Below are 22,948 nucleotides of genomic sequence, written 5' to 3' on the forward strand. Positions count from 1 at the left end.
CATGAAATAATAGGATTTAGGGTGAAACAAGTCCATGGGTAGGTGACTGTGGGAAATCCTATAGTACATATGACCTGTTTCCTTTTCTTTTTTTCTTTCTTTCTTTTTTTTTTTTGAAACAGAGTCTTGCTCTGTCACCCAGGCTGGAGTGCAGTGGTGCAATCTTGGCTGACTCACTGCAAACTCCGACTCCTGGGTTCAAGCGATTCTCCTGCCTCAGTCTCCCAAGTAGCTGGGATTACAGGCATGTGCCACTATGCCCAGTTAATTTTTGTACTTTTACTAGAGATGGGGGTTTCTCCCTGTTGGCCAGGCTGGTCTCAAACTCCTGACCTCAGATGATCCACCCACCTCGGCCTGCCAAAGTACTGGGATTACAGGCATGAACCACCACGCCTGGTCTGACCTGCTTTCTTCTCAAATAAATTACAAGGAGGGAAAAAAAGCAGGGGCGGGAGAGGAATCTACAGATCAAAAAAGACTTAAGAGCCACAAAAATCAAATACAGTGCATGGACCAGGCTTGGATTCTGATTCAAGTAAACCAACTACAACAAATGTTTGTGAGATTATCAGGGGAATCTGAACATCAGATATTTGAGGATACTAATAAATTATTATTAATATTGTTGGTATCATAATTGTACTTGGATTGTGTATTTTAAGAAAAGAGTCCTTATCTTTTAGAGATAATACTGAAATATTTCAGGAGAAAATGATATGATATATTAAATTTGCCTCAAAACTACCTAGTAGGGAGGCAGTGGGGATTGGCATGAGGGGTGGAACAAGAACGGTTATGAATCAATCATTGTTGTATCTGAGTAAGAGGTTCATGCTTCCTTATATTTTCTCTCTTCTTTGAACATGTAAAATTTCCCACAATTATCTTTTAATCCAATCTAAAATTTTACCCAAAACTGTTATTGAGCTTACAGACCTGTTTCAGAACACACGTTCCCTTTCTGAAAATTCAAGCATTTGCCAGAAGAGCAGTTTTTTCATTCCTGCCTGATTCTCCATAATTCCACACAAATCACAGTCATGTGGCCATCATAATGACCAGTTCTCTTGGTTCTCCAGGACAGTGTTCTTGCAGAACTCATTAGAGTAGTTGGACCCTTCCCAATCACTCTGTGCACATAGGGCTCTGGTCTCTGTTACCAGTGTTCACACTAGTCCTTTTCATACTGAAGCCCATTCTCTTTGACAGAAAAGACAAGATTAAAATAAGAGTTCTGGGCCGGGCATAGTGGCTCACTCTACCTGTAATCCCAACAGTTTGGGAGGCTGAGGTAGGAGGATCCCTTGAGGCCAGGAGTTCGAGACCAGCCTGGGCATCATAGTGAGACTTTGCCTCTAAAAAAAAATTATAAAAATAGCCAGGCATGGTGGCATGCACCTGTAGTCTCAGTTACTTGGGAGGCTGAGGAGGGAAAATCGCTTGAGCCCAGAAGATGAAGACTGCAGTGAGCTGTAATCATGCCACTGACAAAAATAAAATAAAATAATAAAAAAACTAAATAAGAGTTTTATTCAATTTTCTTTGTCATTTATCAACATTGAAAAAATACAATTCCTTTTATCATCTGGATCTAAACATACACAAAAGGATCCTTTGTCATCATTAGATTTTTATTTTTTAAATAAAGCTGACTGGGCTGGGCGTAGTGGCTCACACCTGTAATCCCAGCACTTCGGGAGGCCGAGGTGGGTGGATCATCTGAGGTCAGGAGTTCAAGATGAGCCTGACCAACATGGTGAAACCCTCTCTCTACCAAAAATACAAAAATTAGCTGGGTGAAGTGTGCATGCCTGTAACGTCAGCTGCTCAGGAAGCTGAGGCAGAAGAATCGCTTGAACCCGGGAGGCAGAAGTTACAGTGAGCCAAGATTGCGCCATTGCACTCCAGCCTGGGTGACAAGAGGGAAACTCCATCTCAAATAAATAAATAAATAAATAAATAAATAAATAAGTAAATAAATAAAGCTGGGCTGGACATTTTTCCTCTATTTTTCTAGATCTCTGTTATTCTTAAAAATTACCTGTTCCTGCTTTCCCTCTTTTTCATAGCATCACTAGTTTCTTTTGGCACCGTCTCCCCTTTCTTCAGAATTCTCACTCATTTACAATAGCACAGTAAAAAGAGAACGGGCTAAACGTTTTTGATGGAACTATGCAATGTTGGTGAGTATTGGAATGCGGACAGTGTCATATTCTGCTCTACAAGTATAAACTTGTATCACTTTCCTGGAAGGCAATTTTACAACTCCAAAGCCTTTTTAAACGTGTGTACTTTGTGACCAAGGAATTCCATTTTTAGGAATTAATCTTTGAGCTTCAAATCACTAACAAGTAAAAAAAAGAAAGAAAGAAAGAAATTGATCCTAAGCATATGGATGTGCACAGATATTTAGCTAAAAGAATGTCCAAGGCAGCATTTTAAATATATTTTAAAAATTAGAAACAACTTAAATATATATTTAAAACACCAGGGTTGCCTAAATAAACTATGGTTTATCTTGCAGTGTAATATCATGTAGCCAAAAAAGATGACAGGTCAGGATATTTTATGACATGGGGAGATGTTTATAATATATAATTTAAGGGAGACCACTTGATTTTTTTAAATTTAAAAAAATTAAAATTTTTCTAAAAGTGAGAAACATGAACAAAACAGTTCATAGAGAATGTTTCTCATTTTAAAAAAATGTATGCATGGAAAAAAAGACTGAAAAATTATATGAGAAAGTTAAATTAATTCCTTTTATTCTCCTTTCCTCACACATGCTGTAACAATTTCCATAATGGATATTTATTATTTTGAAATTTAAAAAAGGAGGTAATCAATGAAATAGGAAGAGGGTACACAAGGCCAGCTTGGGCCACATCACAGTTTTCTCCCTTTGTTGGGTGCAGCCTGTTCTGGCCTGACCACCTCTCAACAGCAACCACTCACCTCCCCTGGGAGGGGCTTTGCTGCCCCATCTCCATATGCAGAGACCAGGGGCAGCAGCAGTGACTCTTAGAGGGTTTTCAGCAGATAGGAGGAAGATCGCTGCCCAATAGCTGCTGAAAAAGGAATTTGCCCCAAGAATGTGAGCCTGGACAAGGCAAGGCCAAGAAGTCCAATCTGTCCTCAGCTCTGTCTCTGCAAGGGCACAATTTGGCCCCACCCTGGGGTTGTTTTAGAGCTTGGTGGCTCACCTCTCAGCAGTTAACACTGTTCATTCAAGAGGTTTCCCTGGGGTTTGGGTTAAAGCCATTGGCCTCTGCTCTGCAGTCTCTTGTGTGACTCACTGTTCTGTTTTGTTCATTATTATGTTCTACTTCCTTCCTAGCAGCCTCCCTGGCTCTTCTTGGAAATCCCTTTTCCTCCTTCTCTTCCTCAAGCCCAATTGCAATGATAAAGATTTATGAATATGCAAGGGAGTTGGCAGTGTTTGTGATTAGAACCCTTAGCCTTAGAGTTCTCTAGGCTGTGGTTTAACTTACTAGAGTAAACAAATCAGAGAGAGAGACAGAGTGGGGAGAGAGAGGGAGAGGGAGACAGAGACAGAGAGGGAGAGGGAGAAGGAGAGGGAGAGGGAGAGAGAGAGGGTGAGAGAAAGAGATAGAGGGAGAGAGAAAAAGAGAGAAAGAGAAGAAAAGAAGTGTGTGTTTTAAAAGAAAAGAAATATTATCCATTATATCTAACAGGGGAAATACTACAAACATGCATCACTGTGAGCATTTTATTGTCTTCTGGCTCCTAAGGTCTAGGACATGTGGTGCCTGTCCCTGAGTACTGGATTGCATTTGTTCTCAATTCTGAATCAGCTGAAATACACATTAAAATGCGTGATGCTGCAGCACCTTACTGGCAAACCCCACAAACCTCCTAAAGAAAACAAAATGAGACAAACAAACAGCAGCACCAGCACAGTCTTTTGGAAGCCCCGAAAAAGAAATATTTTTAAAGTTGTTGAATTCTAACTCATTTTTATATGTATTTCAAGGCTGAGTCCTTTAAGACAGTGAATGATTCCAGTGTTCCTGACATGCCTTTCGGTTGCCTCTCTGAGTGTGCTGATGAAGAATGCAAGAACGTGTTATTGGAATTAATTCTGGGTATGATGGAGGCAACATAGAACCCTTGAGTACCAGGACAAAGGCAGCTTTCTTGTGGGCGGACAAAACGGGCATCTTCGTGGTGTGACAGGAACAACATAGAAAGTGCCATCTAAAATAGCTGCCCCCACTTCTAAAATACCTGCTGTGTCACCATCAGTACTTTCTTCCTCTGTGATACTGGGATCTCGGTATCTTCACTTGAAAATATACCTGGCGGGGATAACACACAAAATCCTAAGACCATCATGCAAAGGATGGAGGAACAGAAGAGAATCAGTCTCCTCTCTCCTGTTCTTCATGGAGCCCTCTTTATGAATCTCAAAATACTGCTTTGATTTCCCAGTATACATACTATCCCTTATGTCCTTTCTTTCACGTAAGAATATATGTAAAGAAGGTTCCCAGACAACCCCCTCTCCACCAAATCAATGAACAGAATGTTAGGATTGAAAATAATTTCACAAAATCGTTATTATGATCCCTGAAGCAATTAAGGTCTTTCCCCAGCTTGAGCAGTGACAGGTGCAATTGCCAGGCCATCCAGTGTGAGTTTTAGACCCTGCAAGGTCAGCATCCAGACTTTCTTGTGGGTGTCCCCACTTTCAGGTCCAGCGGCTCCCCTTCCTCTCGGATGCCTGTGGTTCTTGGGTTTGCTTCATCTCAAAAATTAGCTTTCAAGACAATATCTGAACCCCTTCTAGTCTAAGGTGCAGATTTCTAGCACATAGTAGGTAATTAATAAATACAGGTTGAATGAGTGAATGAATGAATGGATTAAGCACCATTAAGCGCTGCCAAACCCAGGGAAGTATGTTAATGAGGATCACTAGACCCAAGTTACTGAAGTGAAGGTCTTGCCAGAAAATGTGAGAGAGGGTTTTTGCTTTGAAGTATCTTCCTGGGTCCCCTGAAATCTCAGCACTGTGCAGGACTGTGGGTTCTGCCTGTGCTAACACTCTACTTCTCTAACATCTCTTGCATCCCTTTAGTTCTCTTTATCCTACACTGCTATTCTCTGGCTGAAAAATCCATTATTCCTTGACTAGCATTGTGCTACAGCCTTCTAATTTATCTCTTGGCTTCTCTTTTCCATCATCCCCTCCTCCCCAAATCACATGACCTTGCATCCATAATCCTGTAGGGTCTGATTCCAGATCTATTGCTCTTATCTTGTATTTCATCACACACCTCTCGGTGTGTCCCAGCCCCCATCAATTCTGCCCTAACCAAAAGCTAAATTGAACCACTTAGAAATTCACAAACACTCTATGTTCTGTCTGGTTTTGGAGCCTTTGATTGTTGCTGACATGCTGGGAAACTTCTTTTCCACTTCATCACCATTTGCTCACTCTCACTCACTGCTTAGTACCCAGTATAGATGTCACCTCTTCCAGAAGCCTTCCCTGAGACTCTAAGGAAATATATGTCCGTTGTGGGTCTGCTGGGTTCTTTACTTCACGGTGTCTTCACTTTGAAACTCAGACTAACAAAGCAGTCACCATCTGGAGCATAGAAGAGGGCAAAAAAGGGAGGGTTGAGACTTGGATGCTAGCTCTCAAAGCTTTCACCTGGAAGTCACACTTTAACACTTCCATTCAATTGTCATTGGTCAAAGTAAGTCACACAGCCATATCTAACTTCTAGGGGGCAGGGAAGTGAAATCACATTATATGCCTAGAAGTGAAGAGAAAGAGAACCATTTGTAAAACAACCGTAGTGATTTACATATTCAAGTAAGTGGAGGCCTGGAAAACCCCCAGTGGATCTGATAACCTTACTGAGAAATATTTAATTTGCATGAGGGTAGTGGAAGCCATATTACAGGACGCTATGGAGTGATCGAAAAGTAAAGAAATAATGACAGTGAGAAGAGATAGTTCCTTCAAGATGTTTGACTGTAAAGGGCAGACGAGAGGTAAGTGGTGGTGGGTTGTGGCCAAGGAAGGATAAAGAGTTGGTTGGTAATTTGTATGAGCATGGCTTGAGCATGTTTAGAGAACAACAGGATATGTCCAGACAAGCAGATGAGAGTTTGAAGATCCATGAGAGAGGAAGAATTGGGTAGGGTCCTTGAGCTAGCAGAAGAGATCAAACTCCAAAGTATGATAGAGGGATTGGCCTTAGATAAGACTAGGCTTCCCTCCTCCAAGTAGCAGGAGCAATGGAGAATGAGTGGGTGCAGAAGTTGATCGATTTAGAGATTGAAACGTAGGAGGTTGAGGGAATTCTTGTCCAGTGGCGTCTGTTATCATTGTGAAATCAAGTTATATAAAGCTGTCATAATGTGTTCCACTTAGAGAAATTCAGGAAATCATTATAAGAAAAAGGGAGAGAGATGCTCCTTTGTAACACTTGTGATTTCCTAGAACAATGGTTAGGAGGATGCTAAGCATATCTCACCCCCACCCCCACTCCCACCCCTAAAATAGAGTTGAGCTCTATTTTAGGCACCATGGCAGCTTTGATTGCCAAATGCAATCTCCTAAGCACATGTATGTGCCTGGTAAAAAACGGTTCATCTATAGTAGTTGGAAGTAGGAGATTGAATATAGCTGTTAAATGAAAATCTGTTTCTGCCCAAACTTACCCAAAAATATACTGAGATATTATTAACGCTGAAGGTTTTGCCCTTATTTCCTTCCTGTCTTCAACCTGAAAATGATTTCTGAGCCCATACTATACTCACACAGCTCAGGTCATTGCTTGGCTAAGAAAGATAATCTTGTCTGACCATTTTCTTTGGAGCGTAATAAGTTGCCTTCAAGGTCTTAGGACATTGCTACCTTAGGATGCTGCTCTTCCAGTTATTTTGGGAGCTGCTGGCTCAAAAAAAATCATAATCCCATCTACAAGTTCTCTTCTGCACCCTGCAAGCTTGGTCAGGGCTCATGATTACTTTTTTCCCTCCTTCTTCAAATAGGGCTTTTTTTTTTTTTTTTTTTTTTTTTTTTTTTTTTCTTTCTGGGTTTAGACAGAGAGGGCTTCCTAGCTAATTTAATTTTGGTTCTCCTTTGTTACAAGCAGATGTCACTTTTACATCTGTGTCACTTTTACATTAAATACCCCATGTCTCCCCACCGACCAGCCCAGCAGATGTTACTACTATTAGCCAAACTCCAGCAAAAAGGTAACAGGCAGCCCCTTCTGCTAATTATAGCATTGTGGGAGTGAAGAGAAGAGGAGGGGAGGAGTGGAGTGGGGCTTTTAAATGTCCTGAAAAGTTCTTAAAATAATGCATTTTGGAGATCTGTACACCATCACCTATATAACACATACACATGGGGTACCTTCAAAGTTAATCCAGATACAGAAACATCATCTATGAGTTAGCCATAAAAGTTCAACCCAAACCCACACAGCTAACCCAGGGCAAATGCCTTTCAAAGTGAGATCACCCTGAACATACTAACGTTTACATACAACATAAATCACCATATTAATTATGCATAAATACTGTATATAATATTGTAAGACAAAACATAATTAACCTATCTAATACAAATATACCTTCCAGTAAATTCCAAAAAAATAAAATTATCTGCCTGGTTGCTTTCTTTTCTCCCATTTGATATCCTAGAGCCTGCTTTTTGATTTAGCCTACCCTCTTCCACATGCATTATAAACGTGCAATAGGAAAAATGCTGTGTCTATGCACCATCTAAATCTCAAAGTCAAGTGTTTAATATACAATTCTAGGAGACTGTACCAACATCATCATCACTGCCATCATCATAATACTGGTGACTAACAGTCACTGGATTCTTTCCATGTGCCAAGCACTGTGTTAATTGCTTTGTATACGCTATTGTCAATCAGTTAATAATTGTTAGTCTCACAGTGCCAGGAGGTTAGTTACCAGAACCTCAAAGAGTTTCTATTATGAAACGTGTATCATGGTTGCTAGGCAAATGGAAAATGTGGTGGAAATTCTAAAATGCTATGAGAATGTACTGGGTCATCAGATGTGGGGCTACTGTGACTGGTATGCTTTCTGTTCCGCGGAAATAGTGTCCCAGTAAATTCTGTCTAGGTTATTTTCTTAGTGCAGGTGAGTGGGAAAGACTGCTGTCTGCTGAAGTCTTTTTGGAGAAACCCAAGGACAAATCTTGTCTATTCATTCTCGGTTGAAGGAATGTTGGTTCTGTATTGAGTATGCCAGACAGTGGGCTAGCTGTGCTGGGATAATTTGGATGCAGCATCAAATAAAGCAATCAAAAAGAGAATTCCTCTGAAACTCTCACTGGTATTTAATATTTTATTCATTCCCATGTTATTGTGCTTCGCCTGCGGTAAAACAGCCTCCAAACAGCCTCCTAGGAGTGAGGCATTAGGAGGCTGACAAGCGTTTTCCCATGAATCGCTACTACAATACAATGGCATTTTGTTTGCTGTTTTGTTTCCTTGTCTTCTAACATTCTTTCTGACTTTCAAGGAAAAAAAAAGAAGAAAAAGAAACCCTTCTATGAATGGTGAAGAAAAGGAAAGAAAAGTTTCTTTTAAACTTTCAACCTTTTTCAGTTGGTATTGAGTAGCATGTAAACATTTTTTTTTTTTTTCTGATAGTATATATGCTGGTAATCTCTTCCTTTTCGGTGTTTTAAATGGCCTTTTCCCCTCCTTTTGTCACATAGCATTGCCTTTCCATTATTGATTCAGAAAATCGGCAGGGGGAAAAATTCAACCGTGTACGCATACTAAGAAAGGGAAGGCAGAGGCAGATGGATCAAACTCATCCATCTATCCATGTAGTCATTTATCTATCAATCCGTCCTGTTACCCACCCGCCTCTATTAAAATAAATAGCAGGCACTGTACACATTGCTGGTTGGCTGAAGTTGTGATCCGGACAAAAGGTCTGTTTGGGGAAAGGATGCTGAAGCTTAATTCTATTTGTGCCGGTTGAAAATCAGGAGGGGTTTTTCTACACTTCACTTTTATTAGATTATTTCTTATAGATGGTTTCTTTTTTCCTCCCAGACGCGTGGTGGAGGCTGCTGAAGCAGTTGGTCTATAGTTGGAATAATTAAATTAACCATTTAGTACAACTTTTAGGGGAGAGCTCGCGTGTAGAAAGCACAACTGGAACAAAACAGGGCGCTGGGGCTGGGGCTCTGGCCTGGCCCAGCCCCGCACGCCTTTCATCTCCAAGCAGAAGCAGGACCCCGGGCCACAAAAGACGGGCAGAGGGACGATAGGCCAGGGGTGGTGGGGGAGGGATGGTGACACTGAACAAAATAAACCTACAAGGTCTACAAAGGGGAAAATGAAGTCAAGCACATTTGCTCATCCGACCGTGTGGGCCCGGCGCTGAAAGGTCTGGTGGTACAAAGGCCAGAAGGCTCACGGCACCCCGACCCGGGGCGGTCGGCAGCAGGGGGTGCCCGGAGATGGCTGGCTAAGCGGCCCGGGACCGCGAGGCGGGGAGGGACCCCAGGACCGGGAGCGAGCGAGCCCCGGACCTGCCCCTTGACCGCTCCCCGACACCCTCCGCGGTCAAGCACTTCCCTTGCCAGCGCTGCTCGGCAGAGACCTCGCCCAGATCACTCAGCTTCTCCCTTTGACACCCTCTGACGCCCCATCAGTATCCAGGTCCCCTGAGTTGCTCACTGAACTCCCCACCCCAACACTCCCTTTCGCCCAGGAAGTGCCTCTGTGCACCATCTAAGTTTCCAAGTTCCACATCTTCACCTAAGAGCCATCCTCAGAAACTGCCAACGTGAACCCCTCTACTCCGAGCTCCCAGCACTTCTTAGGTCCTCGTCTCGCCTCCTCCCTAAAAACTAACGGGGCCTGGGGACTGTCAGCAAACTTAGGACCCACGGTGAAATTGCCCTGCAGTCGGCTCAGGCGTAGGGATCAGAGCCGGGGCGCACAGCAGTGGCGCGGCACCCAGCCGTAGCTTCCGGAGCAGAGTGCGCGCTCTGCACGACGCGGAGACACACCCCGGGTACACTAAGACTCTAGCACCAAGTGGAGTGTGAACCTAGTTACTGTCAAAAATAGGCCTTGGAGCCGAAACACATCACCTCCTGGCCACTCCTGGTCACTCTCTTCTGCAGGGAAACGCGCTTAAACCCTGCAGCAGAGGAGCGGGCTGGCGGTGGACAACCCGGCCTGTGCTCCCTACATCCACATCTCCCGAGTGCAGGCCTCGGCGGCAGAGTTGCGTTCAGAAAACCAGCAAGCACATCCCCCAACCCGAAATCCGAGGGAACGAAGAAACTTGGACGATCTCAGCCTTGTGCTTGACAACCTAGCCCCCACCTCCCTTAAGTGGCTGGGGAGGGGGATGAGCGTGGGGGAAATTCCATGTGTGGAGTCCAAAGGGATACAGCCACCTCCCGGCCCAAATGCAGATTCATATTCATGAGAGCAGGATAAATAAAGACAAATCTCCGCTGTAATAGCACTTGGATTCGCATCCGTCTTAGCTGGCCTTTAGGTTTAGGGGACTGAAGACAGATGTTTGCATCCCTTTTCTCCTCTTGTCTGGTGACCATAAAGAAAAACCATTTAGAGCGTTGCAATTTGTTTCCCGCCGCAGTAAAACCTTGTACACATTTATTTTCATTTCACCCCCGTGCACAAAAAAGTGCACACTGGTCACCAAGGGCCCTTCTTTATCAAATACGCATTGTACAACATACAACTGCAATAAAACTATCAGCCCTCCCCGTAAAACTATCACCAGGATCCTCGGTAGGTCCGGCTCCCTGCACTCCCGACTTTAGCGCTTCCTCACGCACCGAGGATTTGCAACCACCTGAAACGAGCCTGAAACTCACCCTGCAGAGAAGCACAAGGCTGGGGGACCGCTGTCCCTGTTTAATCCATTACTGCGTCCGCAGCAGTTTAGTGCGCAATAAAACACGGTGGCAGGGGAGAGCGGGCGCCCATCCACTCCCCGGCACTAGCATCGAATTAAACCACTTAGTTTGGCAAACACTGAACGCCTAAATGCCCCTATAAAGACTTTATGAGTTTGTTACTTTAATTACTGACTTGTTACAGAGCATATAAAGGGGGTAATGAATGCAATAAAACTAATTATCTACACATTTAATTCATATAAAATATCCAGGGTTTGTTTACACCACACGGCGATTCAACTAAGCTTTCCCCCTCTTGTCCACCGAGAGGAAGGATTTAATGAAATAGTTTCCCTCATTCTGCTAGGGCCTAACGAACCAAATGAAAATTACCCTCCGCTTAAATCATGGGGCCACCGAGGTCCACAAATCACTGCTCGCTTCTTTGTCTGTGCCTCGCTGCCAGCACCCAAAAGCCTGAGGAATCGGACAAGAAAGGTGCCCGACCTGGAGCCATTGCCTGGGCATTTACATGGCAAGAATTTCGCTCACTGTCGTCCGCAAACCTAAAAGGCAAACAGACACAATCCCCGGGTCTGTGGAGGATTGTGGGCACCTGAAATAAAATAGAGGAGAGAAAGAGGGAGAGCGCCCGAAAGAGATGAAAGAGGAGATACATTTGGGTACGCTTCATGCTCGCTTGCCAGTTATGGCGTAATTAAAACGAACAACCTCACTGAAACTCCAAACCAACCAAATGCAAACCTTGCGCTAATGCAAACAGACACAGAACTGAGCGCAAAGAACACAACGGTTGAGAATCCAGATGTTTTACATTCAAAAGCTTTCCTCAGATTTTTTTTTATTATTATTTTTAAGTGGCTGTATACCCTGAGTCTCTTGAAAGCACATTTAGCTGCAAGGAGAAATGCAATTTATAAGATGCTTTCTCTCTCTCTCTCTCTCTTTTTTTTAACCCCTTCTACCAGGTGTATTTTTAAAGAAATCCGCTTATCGTTCACATAAACCCCCTTGACCCACTTACTCTATGTTACAGGGCGCCTGAGTCTTGCCAATGTCCCAGTCCTTTACAACATTTCATGCACTTCGGGGGGTAGGCTTGTTGTTAAATTGAGCGTGTAACACTCTTACAAAACAGGTTTTCTGTGACATCAAGGTTTCTTCTCCCTAACTGAGGGGAAAAAAAAGAAGAGGACGAAAAAGGGGGAAAACACACACACTATCTCAATTTATGCCTAAGGTATATGATCAGTTAAAAAGGCTTAAAAGCTCGGGGAAATTGGATCAGGGAGAATCGTCACCCAACTTTCATTATTTCCAAGTAGTGTGATTGAATTAAAGGGCAGGGAGCTGGTTAGAAGGGAGGATCAGGGGCTCGGTGCGTAATGGTGTGGTATTAAATTCTAATTAGAGATGCAGGAATCAATGATAGGGAGGTTGGACAGCTCAGTTCCCCAGTGCCAGCCCAATAGACGGATGAGTTATTGTCATGTAAAAAGCGCCAGCAATAAGACCAACCGCTTTGCTATTGTCCAAGTGGAAAGAGCCAAGTTTATTATGAGGACTATATGCTCTAGAGACCTCAGACAAGGCATCTCATAGGAGGCTTTTTCATAAAACTAGGCTCTGCTGGTAGTAAGGAGGCCAGTTTGGAGGCAGGCGTTGAGCTGTGCACATCTCCCCACTCCAGCCACCTTCTCCATATCCATCTTTTATTTCATTTTTCCACTTGGCTGAGCCATCCAGAACCTTTTCAATGTATAAAATGGAATATTCTTACCTCAATTCCTCTGCCTACGAGTCCTGTATGGCTGGGATGGACACCTCGAGCCTGGCTTCAGCCTATGCTGACTTCAGTTCCTGCAGCCAGGCCAGTGGCTTCCAGTATAACCCGATAAGGACCACTTTTGGGGCCACGTCCGGCTGCCCGTCCCTCACGCCGGGATCCTGCAGCCTGGGCACCCTCAGGGACCACCAGAGCAGTCCGTACGCCGCAGGTAAGGACCTTCAGCTTTCTCAGCGGAGGAAGCCGCCTTTCCGCCCGTATATAGGAAGCCTTGATTGCATTTGAAAATGGAAATGTGTTTAGTATTTACCAAACGAAATTTGCTTACACAAATGAAAGAATTTATCACGTTAGAAGCGATTGCAGGGAGGGGTAATTCACTTACAGGGTTACACTATCCTAGTCACACCCGAACCGCCAACAAAATTATCTTAAGCTGCCAAAATGATAGGCATAATTTATTTACTTTGCGATGAGACGTAAAGCTTAGAAAATAATTAAATAACAAAGAGTAAAGCTCATTACTGGCAGTGTCTCTTTTTTTAAGAACCGACAGCGGCTCACACCTCTTTGGCTGGTCATTTTTATGATTATTTCTTTAATTTATTATTATTTTTTTGCAGCACTTTCTCCCAACTTTTGAGCCGGGTCAACTTTCTGAGAATTGAAAAGTTTCCAAAGTGGAACGGTTTGGTAACTTCTTTCTTGGCTCCCTGATACTCCTACTGAGGTTTTTGGATGTTTTTTCCTCTCTGGTTTTTTCCTGCTGAAAGCACTATCCCCAGTCCGTCACATCGCGCTGTTTCAATCCACCCAAAGGCGCTTGTGCGGGAAACGACTCCGCCAAGTACGAAGTTTGAGCCCAGGTTTCCGTAGATAACAAATTTGCTCGGTTTCTTCCTGCAGCTTCTCCGTGCGATTCTCTGCGCGGGTGTAGGTAGCGGCTGCCGGATGACCTGACTTTGGAGTCCCCACATTCTAGCTCCACGGCCGGCGCGCTGCTGGCTGATTCGCTCACTTTCTATCTCCTCTGTCATACTCTATCTAGTTCCTTACAAACTCTTCACGGACCACGGCGGCCTCAACGAGAAGCGCAAGCAGCGGCGCATCCGCACAACTTTCACCAGTGCGCAGCTCAAAGAGCTGGAAAGGGTCTTCGCGGAGACTCACTACCCCGACATCTACACTCGGGAGGAGCTGGCCCTGAAGATCGACCTCACAGAGGCGCGAGTCCAGGTACGCGCGCCTGGAAACCGACCCAACTCCTCCGCACTGATCCGGGGAGGTGTCGGGGTGAGGGGCGGCTGGTGAAATTCGAAGTCCTGGAACCTCGAGTGAGAAAGACCTAGAACCCCAGGGCCGATCAGAAATACTGGATTTGGTGTGGCTGTACGTTCGAGAAAGGCTTAGAGCGCGCGCTCTTGGCATTTTATTTCCAGCTGCGAAGTGTTTCCCACCCGAGCAGAGACATGGGGGGCCTTGGGACGTGGATGAACAAGGCAATTTCGGGGACAGGAAGTGCCTATGGTGGAAGGTGTGCAGACTTTGCTCCCGTATTATAAGTCTTTCCTTCCTTTGTTCCTTTTTTCCCAGATGCCTCCTAACTCAAGTGCTTTTAACCTGGCCCCATGGCATATAGGTGCATTTTCCCGAAAACTATGACTTGCATCAGATTTGCAAAGGGTCTGTGACTTCATGAAGGTCAAGAACCATAACTTACTCTAAACTGTTAGACACAGGTGCGCTCACGAGTTGGCCACAGCGCCTCTCTGGGTGAGCCCTCGACCGAGAAGCGGTACGCACCATCGCATGCTCTTCCAGGCCCAAAGGCCCGGGATGGGCGTCAGAGCAAACCCAGAGGATCCCTTTTCCTTCTACCAATTAGAGTTGAACTTTAGAACTTAGGCTTAGGATTGAATGACGAGCTCGGGGCTTGCTCAAGAAGCAGACTGAACAGAGGTCCACCAAAATAAGGCCTTCCCTTTCAGGGTCTTTCTGGGACCTGTAGCTTTTTAAACTCTGCCGCAAGCCTTCATTTCCCTGGCGTGCTCACTCCCCCTAAGAAAGTTTCTCCGAAGATGCACAGCAGCAAGAAGCGGTAGACTTGGTGGACTGGGTGCGCGCAGGGGTGACCACGGCTCATGGGGAGGAGGGTGTTAAAACAAGCCGAAGTAGAACGTGGGCCACCCTAATCGTTGCTTTTCTTTCCCATTTTCCTCTTTCTTCCCCTGCTTCATCGTCTCTCCTTCCGTCTTGGGCCAGGTGTGGTTCCAGAACCGCCGTGCCAAGTTTCGCAAGCAGGAGCGCGCAGCGGCAGCCGCGGCGGCCGCGGCCAAGAACGGCTCCTCGGGCAAAAAATCTGACTCCTCCAGGGACGACGAGAGCAAAGAGGCCAAGAGCACCGACCCGGACAGCACTGGGGGCCCAGGTCCCAACCCCAACCCCACCCCCAGCTGCGGGGCGAATGGCGGCGGCGGCGGCGGGCCCAGCCCGGCGGGAGCTCCAGGGGCGGCGGGGCCCGGGGGCCCGGGAGGCGAACCCGGCAAGGGCGGCGCAGCAGCGGCGGCGGCGGCCGCAGCAGCAGCGGCGGCGGCCGCGGCAGCGGCAGCAGCTGGAGGCCTGGCTGCGGCTGGGGGCCCTGGACAAGGCTGGGCTCCCGGCCCCGGCCCCATCACCTCCATCCCGGATTCGCTTGGGGGCCCCTTCGCCAGCGTCCTATCTTCGCTCCAAAGACCCAACGGTGCCAAAGCCGCCTTAGTGAAGAGCAGTATGTTCTGATCTGGGATCCTGCGGCGGCGGCGGCGGCGACAGCGGGCGAGCCAGGGCCCGGGCGGGCGAGTGGGCGAGCGGGTAGGCCCAAGGCTATTGTCGTCGCTGCTGCCATGGCTTTTTCATCGAGGGCCTAAAGTAATCGCTCTAAGAATAAAGGGAAAAAGGCGTCGCCCTCATTTCAACCCCACTCCTACCCCCCTTCCTCAACTCCCAAACAAAACAAAACAAACTTCCCTGGCTTCGCACCTGCCTGGGGCCGCGCATCGGGGCCTGGGCTCCTGCTGCTGACCGGGGGTTGTGAGCAGCGCGGCCTGGACGCGGGGGCACTCTCAGGGGGCTGTGTCTGCGTGTCAGTTTGTGTCTGTCTCGGGGAATGTATGACTGTGGCCCAAGCAGGTGACAGGAAGAGATGGGGGCTCGCAACCAACTCAGTGACTTGTTTAGAAAAAAAAAAAAAAAAGACAAAAAAGTAAAAATAAAAACAAAAAGTTGGAAGACAGAAACCATTAAAAAACAAAAAGCTAACAACCCAGAAAGGTTTAAAAAACATAAGGGAAAAAAAAGACAAATTAAAGGAGGGGCTGGGGAGAAGCTGCAGCTGGAACTGAAGATTCGATCTTGTGAACCCCTAAATCCGCTCCCTCCTAACAGCACGGATTCTCTTGGGGCTCTTCTTCAGGAAAGAGTAGGGACGCCTTTCCAGCCCCCCCTTCCTATCCTGTCCTTGGGTTCAGGTCACTGCGGCGACGACTTGCTCAGACTGTCCCGGTGGCCGGAATGACTTTCTCGCTCCCCCTTGCCTGTCCCACCTCGCTGAACCCTATCCCGCCATTAGGGCATCGGAACCCCACACAGTTGCAACTCCCAACCCCGAATCTTTGCAGCCGTTGGGCCCTGAAAGATGCCCTATCCATGAGATGCCTTTTCATCTACAAACTCTGCAAAATGTGTCTCATGTTTCGCAACTCTTTTTTTCCCCCTTGCTCCCGCCTACCCCGTTGGCATTTTCTTCTTCCACCAGCTTTTACTGAACTTTTTGGCACTGCTGTGGATTGGAGTCAATTGCAGTCCGCATAACTGGCTGCAGAAAAATCTACCGAGCAAGGAAAAGGCACACACACGTTTGCAGAAGTGTCTCGGTTTGCATTTCTGTTGGAATGATCCGAACTGGACTCACATCCTGTATGGTGGATGGACTGTATATTGAGGGTTCCATTCTTCGCGCAGTTTAGACATCTCTGTTTTGATTTTTTTGTTGTTATTTTTATTTTAAAAGGCACAAACTCTAGATATTAGTTGAATGTTGAGGCTTTAACTTTTTCGGTGTCTTTCTACAACTGTGTTCTGTGACTCAATTGTATCGTGTTAATATCAGTACAGACCGTCTCCTCTACGTGACCGTATAATGTTTTTCTCTTCTTGTAGTCTCTATGGCGTGTCTTTATGGTGTAATAAGGTTCTCACGGGTTCAATCTTTTGTGTTTAGAGAGGCCACAGTTCAGACAATGGTATATATTTTTGTTATCAGGTGCATGTCTGTCTGATTTCTTTTTTTTCCTGTTGGACTATGTTTGTGAACATAATTGTCATAAGTTATGTTTCAGATTTTTGAATTTATTTATATGTGTTATAATGAATGCTTCTATTTAAAAGGGAAATATTTCTACATGTGCATATAGTTTTCCAAGAGTGTACCATTAACTTGATTGTTGATAATAAAAACAAAAAGCAAGTTTAGCAATTGAATTCTTCTTTTTCTTGATTCATTTTTTTTGGGTTGGTAATTTTTTAAAGTTTTATTTTAAAAGGATAAGGGAAGATAAAGGAAATTGTACTAAAAATAGCAAGAACCCCACTTGGCTCTGGACATCCAGGTGGGTTGTGACATCTAAACCCATGCAGCCAAATTCAGCCAAATATAAAATTTAGTGCTTCAGAGAGCAGGGAGGATTCTTGTCCATGCTTTTCTGTCCCCTAGAAGCACACCAGGGATTGATAAAATTGTTCACATCTGGCTGCGGATATGTGGACTAAGTAGCAGCCAAGGCAGGATTTGAATTCAGGTCTTTGAGGTGGACTTAAAATGACAGTGGATTCTGCATGCAGGTGCCTTCAAGACCAGTGATGTCCGGCAAGGTCTGGGCTGTCCAGCTCCCCAAAACCCTGCAGACTGCTGACACCCCAGGACACCCGACAAGCTCCATGTGTGCAGGTGATCAAGTGCTATATGGAACAGGGTGTGCCTTCCATGCATTTTCTCATCTATCCTTCAAAACAAGACCATGAAGCAGGTACAATTCCTATCCTCTGTTTTCTTTTAAATAGGTGAGGGAATGGAGGCAACAGAGACTTAACCTGCTGAAGCACCCCTGGTTTATGAGTGATGGGGCCAGCCTTGAAACGAGAAAATTTCATTCTAGAGCCTGTGACATTTAACTATACCAATGGTTCTCAAAGTGTGGCTCCTGTACCAGCAGCATCAGCCTCACCTGGGAATTTGCTAGACAGAAATTCTTGGGACCCACCTTGGACCTACTGAATCAGAAACTCTGGGGGTGGGGTCCAGCAATGTGCTTTAAGTTCTAGAGGTTATGAGAACCACTAAACTACCCTGTAAGAAACACAAATCAGAAAATTCTAGAACTGGGACTACCTTGGGAACAGGTGAGGGGAAGAATTCTGGCAGCTTTAATGATCTCTTTTGGAGGGAAGGGGTCCTCACTACAGCCCCAAAATGGAATCCTGCCTTTTCCTTGGACCCTTTGACTGGGCCACTTTCTCCAAGCAGAAGCCCTGTGTAAACTTCTGGTACTTACCTTCGTACCTCTCTGACTGGGCATAATCAACACGTAATTCAGTTTCCCTCATTTGAAGGGAGGCCACAGTTTGCCTCCTCTGGTTTAAGGATTAGCAGTTGATCTGGTTTAAATTTATCAGGGCTTCTTGCCACAAGCATCCAAATGTGGCTTGCATTTGATCAGGCAAGTTCATTCAGAAATCTCAGATATTTGCATCATATCAAACTTTGAATCATCTTTCTAGGAGGCTTTTAGGGCCAGGTGTGGTGGCTCATGCCTGTAATCCCAATCCTTTGGGAAGCCAAGGCAGAAGGATCGCTTGAAGGCAAGAGTTGGAAACCCACCTAAGCAAAATGTGAAGATCTCTTCTCAAAAAAAAGAAGAAAAAAAAAAAAAGAAAGAAAGAAAGAAAAGAAAAGAAAAGAAAAATTAGCCAAGTGTGGTGGCACATGCCTGTAGTCCTAGCTACTTGGGAGGCTAAGGTGGGATAATTGCTTGAGCCCAGGAGCTAAGGTGGCAATGAGCTATGATCATGCCACTGCACTCCAGCCTAGGTGACAGAGAGAGACCCTGTCTGAAAAAAAAAAAAAAAGAATAAAATAAAAGGCTTTTAAATATTCCTTAAACATTCTATCTCTAAATGCCCTTCAGTAAAGTCTCCAAGATAACATTGTTTATAAAGAGTGCCACTAATTGTGCTAGTTTAATATGCCAGCAATTCCTGAACCTCTTAGGTTCTAGTCTTCGGTTGTAAATATAACTTAGAAGGTCTGAGACAGGCAGACCACAAAAGCAATAATTTGTTGGCAAAAAGAGCAATCAAGGTCCTGGGCCTGGCCACAGGAAAGTTCACCTTCCTATAGTCATGGAAGCCCATGAGGTAAGTCTCTGTAAGCTTTTGGGCAGGCTAGTGGACAGGCATTCTGGAAAAGGCAAGACCAATGGAGAAAAAGAAAGCAATGAGTGGAGAGAGGAAGAAGAGGGATAGAGAAAGAAGAGGAAAAACAAATAGCCACAGGGTTTCTTTGGAAATCCCAGAGAAGGCCCTAGAAATCTTTTCAGATGTGAATAAACTGATGAGGATCACCAAATTTCCTTCTCCTGGTCTTGAGCGACTTTGAGTGACTTGTCTCCAGGACAAGGGAAACTCTGGGGATTGGTGAGAAAACCATGCCTCTCACCTCCATCCCAGTTTCCCAGAGAGGACTGCATTGTAAATGTCTGGACGCACCCAGCTCTAGCTCTAGTATTTTGAATACCACCTTCATTTTAATTTGGGTCACCTCTGCTTCTCTTGCTGATCAAAGAAACAAACTGTTGGGAGGAAAGTTTATGATGAAATGCAAAATAATATCCCCGTAATATGTTGGAGCCTAGTGGCAGGACACTCTGTCTCTCACATTGTGTCATTTCCTTGGAGCCCTGCACAGTGTGAACAAGCTCACTTTCACTTTTCCTCTCCTAAGAAATTTGCATTTTGGCTCATCAAGGCATCCTTTTTCCTGGCAACTCTGAGACCACATGTGACTTCACAAAAGCTGCAGAGCCGATGCCAGATAGCCACCCCTAAGCCAAGTCTCCTTCAAAATGGCAGAGTGTAGAGAATCAGAGAGTGGTTTTAGAGAGAAGTAGACAACACAGCAAATAGTAGCTGTCCATAACTCACTCCAGATGTGTCTCTGTGACCACTGCATATCCTTAGGAAGACAGCCTATGGTTAGAGATGGTCCTCAATTCAGAGAAGAGAACTGTGTCACCTGGTGGGGCAAATAACTTAATCCCTCTGTGTCTGATTTATCAACCAAAAATGTGAGTAATTATGTAGAGTTTGGAGTTGTTTAGAGGATTAAATATAACATACAATAAGCATCTAATATAGTATAAATTTTCAGCAAATGTCAGACATGATTATCATGATGCTGTTGCTGGTTGCTGTTGCTACTGATCATGCTGTAACTTCTGGAACCTTTCTTGACCTGTCCAGCTCAGGCCTTAGAAAATTAAAAAGAGCCCTCAGTTGTCACTTAAGTCAACTGTCCAGGAACACAGAGTGTGAGTGACTGTACCAAGGTTGGAACTGGAGAACTTTGCTGAGGGTGGACAGGAACAGACTAAAATCAGTCAGGGGCTGACAAGAAACACCTACTAACATTTATTGAGTGCCTACTGTATGCCAGGCTCTATTTTAAACTTACAAGCTTTAATGTATTTAGTCCTCATGACCCCTGTGAGATAAAATGCCATTTCCATTTTTTTCTTATGAGGAAACTGAGGCATTGAGGAGGTGGATAATATGCTTAGGGTTACAAAGTTAGTAGGATTGCAACAGGAATGGATTCTAGTCCTAGCTGGCTGGTCTCCAGAGCGCGTGTTCCTTAACCACTGCTCTTTAGAGCCTTCACAAGAGGAAGAATTCATTTTAGTACACAAGGTTACACACTATTGGACCCTGGAGGAGATTTTGCAAGAGACTCTGGAGGCAGGTGGAGGTTAGAAAGGGCAACAGGGGAGCCGTATTGGGATGAGAATCTCAGCCAGACTCAGAAGAAAGTCCAAGGCCTGAGAGGTTTTGCAATCCGGAGGAGGAGGGACAATGTTTCCTGCAAGGCAACATATTTGCAGCTCAGGGTCTCTTTCTGGTAAGTGAACAAGACAAGAAGTAGCCAAGGGCATGGAATGTGGAAGTGAAAAAACAGTTACATTTATGAAGTGCAGAACATCAGTTGGTGGACGGGAAAGTATGTCAGCCTCTACACTCATTCATCACCATCCTGACAAACGGATGGCGCAAATGACAAGCCCACCTGAATCTTTCATTTTCCAGCACTCATTTCAGAGTGGCTCTTTACAAATCTATGTGGATAAATAACGACTAAATGTCTTCACCTTACAGTATTTCCACATTAGAAAGCAAAGTGCAGTGCAAAGACCTGTGACCTCATTAGACCAACAGGTAGGATTATCTGAAAACAGTCTATGACCATGTCCCCATCACCATGGTAGACATTTTGAATTGTGTTAGTCTTGGCTTAATGCAGGGGTTCTCAACCTTGGGTTCATAGATAGAATTCAAGGGGAAAAGGGAAAACTACATATATATTTCACTAACCTCTACCTGAAATGCAGCATTTTCTTCAATGATGAATGTGGGCAACACAGCCACAGTAGTAATTATCAGTACCTGTGACTTTGTAGCCAGTGGAAATCACAGATATTTTTATTTCACAATAGTTTTTGAAGCTATCTTGATAGAGCATTTGTATTCATAAGTTTGAAATTATGATAAATACCAGAGCAGACATTGTATCTTGTTATTTAATGCATTACTGAAGAAGCACATATGCTACTACAGCACAAATTTGTTTTAAAACATTTTTTATAACTTTGTTTCAATTGGCTTCTGTTATAATTCTATGTACTTTCAAAGATTATCTTTCCTTTCAAAAATTTTACTTATTTATTAAGCAATTTTAAAAATTATTTTTAATTGACAAAAATTACATATATTTATTGTGTACAACATGTTTTGAAATGTGTATTCACTGTAGAATGGCTAAATTGAGCTAGTTAACATATACATCACTTTTGTGTGTGTGTGTGTGTGTGTGTATGGTGAGAACACTTCAAATCCACCCTCTAAGTGATTTTCAGAAAACAATACATTATTATTAACTATAGTCACCATGTTGTAGGATAGATCTCTTAAACTATTCCTTTCACCTAACTGAAATATTGTATCCTTTAACCAGCATCTCCCCAACATTTCCCTGCTGGGGAGATGGTCCTTATTGTTTACACTTTAAAACATTATCTTGAGAAGGGATTCTTGGATGTCACCAGACTGCCATGGAGTCTATGGCACCCACACAAAAGACTAGGAATGGATGTCATTCCTGGGTCCTGGCTAGCTGATGAGAACAGGGAGTTCCGTGTCTCTGTGAAGCTCTGATTCTAAGAACATTTCTTCAGGATCAGAACATATAATCATTTTACTTCATAGGTGGAAGCAATCTTAGAGAAGTTTTAATCCTATCACATGCTCCTTCAAGGGACAAAAGAAAATAAAACAAGCCCTCCAAGTTGCATAAAGAAAGTTCCAGGGTTTTATAGGCCACTGGCTGGGTGGAGGTGACAGTAAGAAAGCCGGGGAGAGCAGGAGGTGATTCAGAGGAGCAGGAGGTGATTCAGCAGGACTGGAACACTCTGTTACTGTTTATGGAGGATTTATATGAGATGGGCACTGTGCTGCGTGCACCACACTATCGTGATTCAAATCCATTGACTCTTACCCAAGGTCACATCATTAATAATGGCAAAGCAAGACTCAATCTAAAGCTCAGCCTCTTAATCAGTATGTTAAAAAGGTGTTTTTAAAAAAACAGGAAAGGAATTCCTTAGTTACCTAGCTGTCGCTTACTTTACTTTTTGTCTGAACTTGAAGCTATTGGGTTTGTTGGATTACCCCAAGGCCAAGTGATTGAACAATGATGTTACTTTAGCCATGTGTTTGATGTCAAAGACCTCCCTCTGGGGAAAGTCAGACATCAAGGGGAATAAAGGCCTCTTACCTGGATATAATTTCATTAGGGAACATAGTGGATGACTGCTTGCTATATGACTTCTCAGATGATTTAAGCAATGATTTCCAGA

At 44.5% G+C, this 22,948-nt stretch overlaps 1 protein-coding gene and 1 long non-coding RNA gene across 2 annotated transcripts in view; one reads left to right on the forward strand and one right to left on the reverse strand.

Annotated features, from left to right (window-relative positions):
- The window catches only part of LOC139362214 (uncharacterized), a 51,204-nt gene extending 38,244 nt beyond the window's left edge, over positions 1 to 12,960 (reverse strand). Inside the window, exon 1 of the long non-coding RNA XR_011620605.1 lies at positions 12,723 to 12,960. This is a non-coding gene — a long non-coding RNA (uncharacterized lncRNA). The remainder of the gene's footprint in view (positions 1 to 12,722) is intronic.
- Positions 12,584 to 17,237, forward strand: LOC105487713 (paired like homeobox 2B). The gene is made up of 3 exons (XM_011751257.2): positions 12,584 to 12,939; positions 13,777 to 13,964; positions 14,991 to 17,237. The coding sequence occupies exons 1-3, from the start codon at positions 12,699 to 12,701 to the stop codon at positions 15,504 to 15,506; spliced, it is 945 nt and encodes a 314-aa protein (XP_011749559.1). The 5' UTR covers positions 12,584 to 12,698; the 3' UTR covers positions 15,507 to 17,237.
- The last annotated feature ends 5,711 nt before the right edge of the window (positions 17,238 to 22,948 follow it).

Source organism: Macaca nemestrina, chromosome 3 (assembly GCF_043159975.1).
Source record: "Macaca nemestrina isolate mMacNem1 chromosome 3, mMacNem.hap1, whole genome shotgun sequence".
Classification (NCBI taxonomy): Eukaryota; Metazoa; Chordata; class Mammalia; order Primates; family Cercopithecidae; genus Macaca; species Macaca nemestrina.

Excerpts from the sequence above, each read along its gene's own strand:
- LOC105487713 (XM_011751257.2), top strand. The coding sequence starts at position 12,699 with ATGTATAAAATGGAATATTCTTACCTCAATTCCTCTGCCTACGAGTCC. Across the intron at positions 12,940-13,776 it reads GAGCAGTCCGTACGCCGCAG|TTCCTTACAAACTCTTCACG; the intron begins GTAAGGACCTTC and ends TACTCTATCTAG. Across the intron at positions 13,965-14,990 it reads TCACAGAGGCGCGAGTCCAG|GTGTGGTTCCAGAACCGCCG; the intron begins GTACGCGCGCCT and ends GTCTTGGGCCAG.